Genomic DNA, 12,446 nt, shown 5'->3' on the forward strand with positions numbered 1-12,446 from the left:
TGTAAACTTTCATGTTTGATTTATAAAACGAAACTTCATTTGCCATGGATTTGAAACAATTGATTCTGTTACAACACTCCTCGACATTTCCGCCACGTTTTGTATGTTCTACGTGGTCGGGGTGTGACAGCGACCATCAAACAAATACCAAGCCAATGAAATATTATATTTCATACTTGGGATCTTGTATAAATATGTGTATCTTTTGCACATATCAATTCTTGTTCAATTTCAAACCTTATATCGCTTTCTGGAGAATTATACGCAAACTGGTGCGTAAACGTACTCAGTTTAAATGCGACAAATACTCCGTAACATCAACATATACTTAACATACCTTAAATAACCTTTACATAACTTAGAAATAAGTTTTGAAGGCTTTGGTATGGCAAAAACAAGTTAATTCGCTTATAGGGACTAAACTTGACAAACTGCGAAAGTATGCCAATTCGTACTAAAACAGACATTCCGGAACATGCTCATAAGTTAAACATACCATAAATATCCCTTACATAGCTTAGAAATAGGCTTTGAGGGGTTCGGTATGCTAAAATAAACTTTTGGATCATTCAGGGACTAAAAGTGTCAAAAAGTGCATAAGTTTGTACTTTCGCGCATAACTTACGTTCTGAATACATCCGGACATCTAAAAATTTATGTAAGCATCATAATATTATGCCTTAGTGTTTGGCATGAGAAAATTCCATTCGTCGCGCAATTTGGATCGTTTTTCGCGCTTATGCGCATTCCGTCGTAATTAACCGAACATCGCGATCGTACGACTAAACGAGCCAACATCCAGCATATTTTTGAGCATGTTTCATGTCCACAATGTTTAGGCATCATTTTAGGGCCTTGAAAATGGCTTAACGAGCCTTAAACATGTCGGAAATGGCCTTAATACGCAACGGGGACTGAAATGAAAACATTGGAAAATGTTTGCTGAACAGGGGGACCCTAGCGTGACACCTAGCCCCCTTGGCGTCGCGCGAGGCCCCTTCTGATTAGCAAAAGTCATTTTCAGCTGTAATCAGCCCTTAGAAACCTCCAAAGGGCAATGCCACTTGTCAAAACCTTATGGTAGGGGCAAAATAAGCCACCACAACTTTGCGACAAGTGTACGGATTAGTTCGTGGCACGATATTCAAGAAACGATCCTAACGGTCTTGCTTTTCCTATAAATACCCCCCCCCCATTTTGGTTAAAACCCACAATAATCTGATCTAAAGCTCTAAGTTGAGGCCTTTGCTTCATACCTGAGCTCCTGGATTGAGATTAGCTTTCGGGGACCCTTCGTAAGTGTTCTTTCGTTCTTTTATCGCTTTATAGTCCTAAAGTCAAACTATGTTTGACTTTCTGCTTTGACCATCCTATGGTCAACATGAAGTTCGTTTGAACTTCATAACGTGAGCGTGATCACGATGGTTATAGTCCCTAGTGACTACACCTACTGATCACCACGTTATCTAGGCTCAGTGACGAGTCATAGTTTCGGCCAAAATGTGCATTCTTGCGTATTTTGTAACCAAACTACTCATAGGTATCAAAACCGTTTGTTTTGATACCAGACCTGTTTTCTAAACTTAGTTAAGCATGTTCTAACATGCTTAGCTCGTCACTTTTAGTATAGTGCTTATATAGGGTCGTAAGGTAAGCGATCTAAACAATCGCTTATACTTTCGAACCCGACCCATTTGGTCGATCTTTAGGATCCGACAAAACACATTAGGTGACCATTGTGTATAGGGAATAACCTTCCGAGGTTATACCTTGTGGTCACGACATTAGGCGTTCCAAACGCGTTTCACGCAAACGACGCGTTAAAGTAGCATAAGCTACCTAAACGGGTCGTAATGGGTCGTAAGCACTTAGGTTAAGTTTCATTTTAGTATGTAGGCTTTTTTAAACCATATTACACGAGTCTCCATACTCGTTTGGTTTACAAACCCTCATTCTATCCAAATCCTCCGATTTAGGTCCGGTATATTAACATAGTTACCTATATTAGGTGCCGTTTGATATTCCGTGATCTCTAGCATTATTTGGTTGTTATACAAGAACTTCAAAGCAATCTCAGGTGAGTACATAGACCCCTCTTTTACTGTTTTCCAAACTGTTTTGGGGTGAAACACATGTGCCTACTTGTTACTTTCATGCTTTCTTGTTTTCACATCATATACTTGCTATGTTCATTAGTACATTTATAGTACATTATTTCAATACATTTTATGCTATGTATGTCCATTGTGTGCATACTTAGTACATCACTTTACAATACATTTTATGCTATGTATGCCCATTGTGTACATACTTAGTACATCACTTTACAATACATTTCATGCTATGTACGCCCATTGTGTGCATACTTAGTACATTGTTTTACATTGCATTTCTGTTGCATATGCTCATCCAGCATATGAACACATTATACTACATTTTGAACCGTTGTAACCATTTGACTATGTGAACCGTCTTAACCCTTTGATTATATGAACCGTTTGAAACCATTGAACCGTGTGAACCAGTTGTATCTGTTGACATGATTTACATTTGACAATAGACATTTGACTATACATAAACATTTCTACAATTATTAAACATTTCATCTTGATGGTTGGTTTGAGTAAGTGATCTAAGTAACGAGGCGTGTGTAATATGATACAAGCATGGTGGATACGCCGCTGGTACTTCCTATATATAAGCGTTGTATGGTATTACATATCGTAGCGTTATTTGAATCATTTCAATTTGAGACATATAACATTTTATACAAATAACACACTTTTCACAAGATATTGATTTACAAACAACCTATCTTATACAAACTCATTTTACATGGTTATCCATTTAACCATACATTATTCTCTTATTTATACATATCATCTGATCTTATCGTTCTTCAAATGATTTACAAGATAAAGCAAATTACAAGGTTCATGACTAAACATTTTCTCAAAAGTCATGAATTCTGTTTTCACAAAACCTATGTATCTCACAGGCATTTTTATGCTGACGTACCTATTTTCACATGTGTTTTCAGGAGATGATGCATAGGACTTATCAAGACATACTTAGGCGGACCTGTGCCTTAGTGACTTAAAACGAGACAAGAACTAGTTAATTTATGTTATGTACTCTTTGGTTCTTGTTTCAAACAATGTAAACTTTCATGTTTGATTAATAAAACGAAACTTCAATTGTCATGGATTTGAAACAATAAATTCTGTTACAACACTCCCCGACGTTTCCGCCATGTTTTGTATGTTCTTCGTGGTCGGGGTGTGACACATTTTGTCATTCGAAATTCTAAAAGTAAATGCATATAAATTATTTCTCACACTAGTTATATCTAAATCGCATGTATTATGGCAGAATTTTTCCTTTTGAAACATTTTCATACTGTTGTAATTTCGCATGTGTTATATATACTATTCGCATGTGAAAAAAAATCCATTGTTTGCATTTCTCATACTGTTGTAATTTCGCATTTGGTATATACACTCTTCGCATGTGGAAAAAAACCATTGTTTGCATGGCTTTGACTCTGGTTACATAACATACAGCCGGATATCTTTTACGACAAGGAGAAATACACAGACAACCAACGACTAAAAATATTTGCCTCAAATTTTGAAGACATGTTACTGAGATATGAGGTAAAAAAACTTGATTCGGTTGACCTGGTGTTTATTCCGGTACTTCAAGTTGACCACTTCTATGTCTTGTGCTTCAACTTGAAATCCGGCAAAATTGAGCTGATTGACAATTCAGCAGCTGAACAAGACTTCAAGGATAGATACAAAGGGCTTCCAGAGATACTGGTAATAGAAAAAATTATTCATATACATGTTATGTTTTATGTAAAAAAACTACTAACACAGTGTTGCTATGTTACAGAGAAGGGTATTGGTTTTATACCTAGAAAAGGCTTTAAAACCAACACCGGCTATAAAAGAACTTGCAAGCTCAGTTATAGAAAGAAAAGAAATGGATTGGAGGACGAAGAATAACGGCGTAGACTGTGGAGTGTTTACGATGCGTCACATGGAAACGTACAAAGGAGACCAAAAACCATGGGTGACTGGATTTGTGAAAGAAGATGAAGTAAACAACAGACAGAATTCACAACTTCATCTCCTAAGGCACAGATATCTCAGTAAAATCATTCTATCATAACACAATATGCATCATCAAAAAATAATTAAAATGGCCAATGCTTTCGACAAAAGGCCAGACAAAGAGAGGTATATGAAAGATCTGGATAAGATAATCCCAGATAGGATGAGTACATATTTTGGAAAGGGAAAGTAAACTTCATTTGATGATGGATTTATTTTACATATTTAAACTTGTTAGTGTTATTAATTTCGCATATATTGGTGTTTCTAAATTGGCATTTGTGTTTTTATTTCGCATGTGTTATGTTTGAAATCGCATGTTTGACATTGAATTATTAAAATTTGCGAAATACAAGTCCATTACATAACAAAACATGCAAATTTATTGGAACATGCACCAAAAAATAAACAAAAGTTCATTCAAAAGATGAAAGAAACTCCATTTTCATCTACATCGAGCATCTTAATACAGTTATTGCACCAGCCAACTCTTTCAACTGTTTCTCATCCCTCTCACCCAAATCTACCATAAACATAACAACAATTTCTTTAAGACTACTCACTTGCATCTGGGATAGCAAGTTCAGAATTTCTTGTCTTCTCTTCATGTTTTCTGTTACACGAGAAATGTTGGCCTCCAACATCTCTTGACATGATTGATCCTCTTGAATTTGTTGCTGAATCCTTTTCCTCAAAACCTGCTTGATACTTGGTTAAGAAGAAGAGGATGTTGGTACATCTACCATTTTTTAATTGGATGTTTGCAATAGTGATGAAAACATAAATTATATAATAAAAGAAAAATTATTGATATGAATTATTGAAATCAATTATTGAACTGAATTATTTGATTTCAATTATTGAAACACACTGTGCGAAAATAAAAAGCTATAGTTGATAAATACTTTAAGGTTTGAGAAGTCTCGAATTAAACATGTGAAATTATATATTAAACTTCATTGTGTGCGAAATGACTATTTTTAACATGCGAAATTATACAACATATCCATTCTTAACTAGTTGGATTATGTTAAAACATCACATGCGATATATCAAAACAACACATGCGATATAGTAACACAACAAGTAAACCCAGAAACACTTATCTTCAACCCTGATTACAAATCTAATAAAATAACAAAAAAGCTTCAAATCAAATAAAACCCAGAACTCAAAACTAATATACCTATTGACGAATCCTAAATGACGAATCAAGCATTTTCAGAAATGGCCGTTCTATGAGGAATCAATCAAAAACCCTACAATCGAATTAAAACGAAGAATAATTAAATGGGACGGTTAGGAAACGAACTCCATATCTGCTTATAATTGACGGGATTCCATGATTAGTCGTCGAGATGTTGGAATAGAATGTCTGCTATACCCTTATTTACTTAAATTGAACCAGGACACGTGTACGGCTGTGGATAGCGCGTACATAATGTACAATAAGGAGATTTGTACCATACACTTTACCTATATATATATATAGGGAAAAGATCAAATAGGAAGTTAATTTTGGCTAGGAAGGATAGGAAGCCATAGGATTATGACATGTGGCAAATTTTAAAATAAAGAGAAAGGGTATTTTAGTCAATCTCATCATTTCTTCTTCCTTCTTCTCCCCAGTTACTTCAAAACCCACCATCTCCAACCTTTTCTTCACTTACTATCTCAATAATCACTACATTATAGTGTGATTTTCGTCATCAATCAATGATTCAACCACCCGATCAACGTGTTCTTCAGCTTTTTTCGAAGAAAACCCAGTTTAATTTCATTCAAAATCTCGTTTTTTCTGGTGATTTTGAAGATAATCACTCGATTTGTTCGATTCAATCGCTGATAAGTGTTTCTATCATTCAAATTTCGTCAATTGATGAAGAAACCGACTTCGATCCATGTAAGAAATTCTTTAATTTCATTTTCACGATCTGGGTTTTTATTTAGTCATTGCGTTTAACGATCTTGGCGGGGGTCCGGGGGCGGCAGCCCCTGGTAGCGGGGTCCCAGGGGCGGCAGCCCCTGGCGGGGTCCAAGGGGCAGAGCTCGGAAAATTTTTTTTCGATTAAATTGCTGTACTAAAAACGCATCAGAAAAATTAATTTTCCAGAAATTGGCTCATTTCGAAGACAGTAATTCGTAGACAATTCAGACAGTTCACAGACAATTCACAAACAGTTCACAAACAGTTTTATGTGTCCATTGCGTTTTAGAAATAAGAGAGTTTTATGTGTTTTCTGGCTATTGCGTTTTAGAAAAAACACATTTTTAAATATCTTTAGTCATTGCGTTTTAGGTAAAACAGATTTTTAGGTGTTTTCAGTCCATTGCGTTTTACAGAGAACACTTTCTTTTGTTTTTTTAAGTCATTGCGTTTTAGAAATGAGACATTTTTAAGTGTTTTCTGGCCATTGCGTTTTACAAATAAAACATTTCTTTTTGTTTTCTGGCCATTGCGTTTTACAAATAAGACATTTCTTTGTGTTTTTTGTGCATTGCGTTTTAGGTAAAACACTTTTTTATGTGTTTTCAGTCCATTGCGTTTTAGAAATAAGACATTTCTTTGTGTTTTCTGGCCATTGCGTCTTACAAATAAGTCATTTCTTTGTGTTTTTGGTGCATTGCGTTTTAGAAAAATGTCATTTTTTAGGTTTTTTTTTTTCATTGCGTTTTACGTAACTGGTGGTTTTTCTATTGCGTTTTACACAATTGGGTTTAAATTTTTTTTAAATATAGCAATAGTATACTCGTTTTAAAGATAAAAAAAACGCTCGTTTTTTTGGTGCATTTTTTATAAAAAAATAATGTCGTATGAAAGAGTTATTAACGTTTAAAAAATGGGGGGGGAATTGGAGGAGAGAGAAACTATTGGCTTGGATTGACTAGAATACCCTTGAAAAAACTCACGCGCCTCTTTTCTTCCTTTCAATTTCCCTGATTTAATCTTAGCACTTGATTAACTTAATGGGTGGTCAAGATCACTTCCTAGCCTTCCTAGCCAAATAAACTTCCTATTGTATCTTCACCCTATATATATATATATATATATATATATATATATATATATATATATATGTAGGGAGCCGCTAGAATGAGAACCACCTCGAGTTGTAAGAACCGCGAGAACTGCACCCCACGGAGCGCCGTTCGCCATGATTTTTTTTTACAAGTAGATGTGTATATTATAAACACAGCCGTAAAAAATCATGGCGAACGGCGCTCCGTGGGGTGTAGTTTTTTACACCACAAGTTTGGTGAAAAAAAAAAGAAAAAAGAAAAAAAATTAAAAAACACCAAACTTGTGGTGTAAAAAACTACACCCCACGGAGCGCCGTTCGCCATGATTTTTTACGGCTGTGTTTATAATACACACATCTACTTGTAAAAAAAAAATCATGGCTAACGGCGCTCCGTGGGGTGTAGTTCTCGCGGTTCTTACAACTCGAGGTGGTTCTCATTCTAGCAGCCCCCTATATATATATATATATATATATATATAATAACATATTTCTTGTAGTTTCTAAATGGTCTTGACAAAAACTAGCAATGATATAGACCATAACATAACTGATTCTAATATTCTTGTCCATCTATGGTTCTTTAGTTTTAATGTTTTGAGGACTGTTGTGTGAGTAATTAGAGCTGACCTGAAAGATGTAATAAAAGGCAATAGAGAGAGAATAACCCAATGCCAATATGGAGCCAAAGATATGGTCATGAGTAGAAGTATTGTGCTTTGCTGTCACATGTCCTTCGATGCGTTGACCACCATGCAAAAAGTTGAAATGGGTTGATCCGATGTTGAGTTTTTTTTTTTTTTTTGAACGGCTACTGCTGCATATTATTAAACACCCAAATATGTACAACCCAGCAGACTAACAAGAAGCTAGACCAGGGCACTACCAAATACATTGAGTTTTACCCCATACTGCATACAAAAATTACTACAAAAATAATTACATCTCGAATGAAAAACATCTCCAATTCTCCCAGGTTAGTTCCCTATTTTTTGCTCTGTTCTTGAACCACATAAATGAGGAAGCTTGCACTTCGCCAAAAATTTTATCAATGTATACCCGCTTACCCGAAAAAATCAACTCGTTTCTATGATTCCAAATCACCCAACATGTCAATAAAATGATGCCTTGTACCGCCTTCACCTTCCAATCTTCTGTTCCATGCCTTTTGTGCGTTCCCAACAGATCTCTAACGGAGAATGCAAAAATATGAGGTATCTTGCACCACTGACTGACCATATTCCAGATCGTCGCAGCTACGTAGCAGGAAGTAAATAGATGACCCACATCCTCCTCACCTTCACCACATAGCTTGCACATAACATCGCCCCGATAGATATTTCGTTTACGAAGTCCGCATAAAGTCGGTAATCTGTCTTGCTCAGCTCTCCATCCAAAAATACATACTTTTTTAGGCAGCCATTTAACCCATTCGAAAGGATAAAATGGAACCGCGTACCTGCCTAAAACCTCCCGACAAGATCTGACCGAAAACCCGTTATCCAACTCCCACACCCATTCATCCTTACAGTCCCGTAAGTTAGTCTCGCTTACTATACGGTTACACTGATCTAGTTCGTCCAGCTCCTCCGGTAGCATAGGTGACCTACTCCACTCCCATCTCCCAGTCGGGTTATTTTCATGACAATTTATTCTATCAGCCACCGTTATATTTTTATTGGATTCAATCGTAAATAATGTAGGAAATTTGTCTTTCAAAGGCGTGTCTCCCATCCATTTATCGATCCAATACCGGATAGTCTTGCCGTCCCCCAAATTCCCTTTAAACAAATCCCCCACTTGAATATTATATCCTTCTAAATCAGTTTCCAGCTTCACTATTGCATTCCAAACACCAGCAACTCCGGCCTTCACAGGAAAGTTCGACCAAGCTCGTGGTTTATAGTGTATTGCTTTGATTACATTTCTCCACAGTCTGCCTTCTTCATTTTTATATCGCCACCACCATTTTACCAACAGACTCACATTCATATCTCGTAACGATCCCAACCCAACCCCCCCTTTTTCTTTTGGGCCAATTATCCGTTCCCAAGCGACCCAATTCGTCTTCTTTTTTTCGTCGTTCCCGCCCCAAAAAAATCTCCTTCTAATACCTTCAAGAACCTCCAGAACATATTTGGGAGCTCTATAAAGTGAGAAAAAGTAGAGCGGAAGGCTATCTAAAACCGATTTTAATAGTGTTGTTCGCCCCCCAATAGACAACATGGTCGCTTTCCACCTTGATAATCTTGTTTTAATCGCCTCGATCACAACATTCCAATTACGTGCAAGGTTCATATTTGCCCCAAGTACCAAACCTAGGTATTTGCAAGGAAATCTACCAACTTTGCAATTTATAGCCGCTGCCAAACATTCTACAGCCACATCTCCAACGCCGACCCCAAATAAATTCGACTTTTTGTTATTAATTTTCAGCCCAGATATTATGTTAAAACATCTCATCAACCTGATGATATTTTTAACATTTGATTCTCCCCACATTCCGGTAAACACTATGTCGTCGGCATACATGAGATGACTAAGGCAAGGGCCGTTATTTGGTAATTTAATCCCATTTATTATTCCTAACATTTCAGCTTTTTTGATAAAACCCGTAAGGGCCTCCATTGCTAAAAGAAATAGGAAAGGAGAGAGCGGATCCCCTTGGCGCACCCCTTTCTGACACCTGAATTCACGAGTGGGCGAGCCATTAATAAGTACCGAGGCCCTAGCAGACCTTAGTATTCCCCGAACCCATCTACGCCATAATTCCGGGAACCCCATTTGGTTTAAAACTGCATCAATGTAATCCCAGTTGATTGAATCATAAGCTTTCTCAATATCGATTTTCAATACGAAGGCTTTACCTTTAGATTTTTTCACCCACGCTATCGTTTCGTTTAGGATCAAAGGTCCATCTAAAATATTACGGCTCGACAAGAAAGCTGATTGGTGTTCGGAGATCACCCCGTCCATCACCGGTTTAATTCTTTTTGCCAGCACCATCGAAATAGTTTTAGATATAACACCAATTAAACTAATTGGTCGGAAATCGCTAAATGACAGGGGATCACTTACTTTAGGAATTAGCGCCAAAAAAGATGACCCGCAGCCAGCATTTATGATCCCTTCCGAATAAAAATTATGGAAGACATTAGAAATATCATCTTTAAGAACCTCCCAGAAATGCTTTACAAAACCAAAGTTAAATCCGTCTGGACCTGGTGCTTTATCTGAGCCGCACTCCCACACAGCTTCCTTAATTTCCTGAACTGTAAATGGTCTAACTAGATTATCCGCCTCCGCTTCCGATATTTTGTTAAGCATCGGACACAAAAACTTCGGTCTATTATGGAACTCCTCTTTGAACTTGCTTTCAAAAAACTTTTTTGCCTCAAATTTAATCTCAGTAGGATCCGTAACCCATCGACCATCCACCTCAATACCATTGATGCGTTTATTCAGAACATTCTGGTTAATACAGCCGTGGAAAAAACCTGTATTTTCGTCTCCTTCCACTGCCCATTTCACCCTAGCCTTTTGCTTTAAATCGCTCGCCTCCGCCATCTTAAGAGTATCCCATTGTTTTCTATATTCCACCCATGACTCCCGCTCCGAATCCAAAAGTTGTCTTGTTTCCATTATTTTTTCCAACCTCCCCAAATTCTTCTCAATATCATCTTGTTGCGTCTTGTTTCGGGTCTTTACCTCCACCACCCAATTTTTTATGGCATTCTTTATTAGCTAAAGTTTACCCGCCAACACCACATCCGCTGGTCCGACACCCGGATGATTTGAAATTGCGTTAACAACCACCGAATCTATCTCCGGCTTGCACAACCAAGAGTTGTAAAAACGAAACGGTATGGCTCCAAAATTTTGTGCACCAGTAGATAAAATCACTGGACAATGATCCGATGTAACCCAGGGCAAAGCTGTAACCGACGCGTCTGGCCATTTGTTCCAAAAATTACTACACACCAAAAATCGGTCAATTTTACTGAATTTGTCACCCGTATCTGAAACTCTCGTGAACCTTTTACCCCCCCATAGCATACTCGAATAAACCATTATCTTGAATAAAAAAGTTGAACGCATCTGCACACGACTGACTGAACTCCGTGTTGAGGCGTTCATTCGAATTGCGGACGGCATTAAAATCCCCCATTATCACCCACCACCCATTCAAAGATTCCATTGTATCCGAGATTATAGACCATAGTTCACGTTTGGCCCCAAGCCTCTGTGGCGCATATACATTTATAAAGTGTATTGGTTCACTCACCTGAGCAACCAAACCGGAGACTACCAGAAAATTACGGTGTTTTACTGACGAAATTCGCTTGAAAAAGCCTGGGTTCCACATTGTTAACAGACCCCCCGATCTACCATCCGCCACTACCCAATCGAACTCGACAGGTCTTCTACCCCAAATACTTCTAACCTGAAATTCTGGAGAGTTACCCAGCTTTGTTTCTTGGATTGCGGCGAGACACACCCGATTTTGTTTTATCACCTCCCTAACTGCCATAATCTTGTGGTCCTCCCCTATCCCCCTGACATTAAGTGTCATGCAATTCATTGGGAAAATTCTCGATCTCCCTCCTCCTGGATTGATGTATCTAGGATACCTTCAAATCCATTCAACTCGATACCGATCGCTTCACCAACCTCCATCGTGCGATTAACTTCTTCAGTATTGCTTTCAGGTGCCACAATTGGGTCGTCACCGGCCGGCGGATTTGGCACAAACGTATGAGGGAATTGAACATGTGTCGTCAAGTTCGTCAACGGATTTCGTCTAGCACCATACCTTCGGTTTGCCGCAGAAGCAGTCGCAGGTCTGGCTTCATCTTGACACCTTCCCAAAAAGCATTCCTGGAAGTTGAGAGAAGACCTGTTAGGAGAATAATTGAGATCAAAAAAATTTTGATCATATGGACCAGACGAATAAGTAGGCAGCCCATCCATGGCCCAAGTGTCAGTCCTGATTCTTTTCCTAGTAGACAGCCCATTAACTGAAATTTCCGGCCCAACTGCACCAGGCCCGTCAGACCTTTGAGATCCTCCACTAACGTTGGGATTACCACCCCCATGCACCGGCACCTGAATCGTCTCTCCCCCATTCCCCATGCAAACCTTTTCATTAACCAATGAATCCGTTACACCTTCCAAGAACTCCTTTTCCGGCTGCCGTACATCTGATTCCGGCATCTGTTCGTCAGCAACCTCCTCCACCGTTGGACTCTCATTAGATTCCACCGGAATTTCACCCTCCTCCAGACCTTCCCCTGTTGGGATTTTTGAG

General features: G+C 38.1%; 1 protein-coding gene across 1 annotated transcript; it reads right to left on the reverse strand.

Annotated features, from left to right (window-relative positions):
• Positions 1–10,882: 10,882 nt before the first annotated feature.
• Positions 10,883–11,669, reverse strand: LOC110931438. Its single transcript, XM_022174831.1, has 3 exons — positions 11,424–11,669; positions 11,197–11,381; positions 10,883–11,111 (listed from the first exon to the last, which is right to left on the reverse strand). The coding sequence occupies exons 1-3, from the start codon at positions 11,667–11,669 to the stop codon at positions 10,883–10,885; spliced, it is 660 nt and encodes a 219-aa protein (XP_022030523.1).
• Positions 11,670–12,446: the final 777 nt, after the last annotated feature.

This window comes from Helianthus annuus, chromosome 3 (genome assembly GCF_002127325.2).
Source record: "Helianthus annuus cultivar XRQ/B chromosome 3, HanXRQr2.0-SUNRISE, whole genome shotgun sequence".
NCBI classification, from domain to species: domain Eukaryota; kingdom Viridiplantae; phylum Streptophyta; class Magnoliopsida; order Asterales; family Asteraceae; genus Helianthus; species Helianthus annuus.

Coding starts and splice junctions, on each gene's coding strand:
- LOC110931438 (XM_022174831.1), bottom strand. CDS start 11,669: ATGGCAGTTAGGGAGGTGATAAAACAAAATCGGGTGTGTCTCGCCGCA. Junction 11,382..11,423: donor TCTCCGGTTTGGTTGCTCAG/GTGAGTGAACCA, acceptor TATGCGCCACAG/AGGCTTGGGGCCAAACGTGA. Junction 11,112..11,196: donor CAAGATAATGGTTTATTCGA/GTATGCTATGGG, acceptor TTTGGTGTGTAG/TAATTTTTGGAACAAATGGC.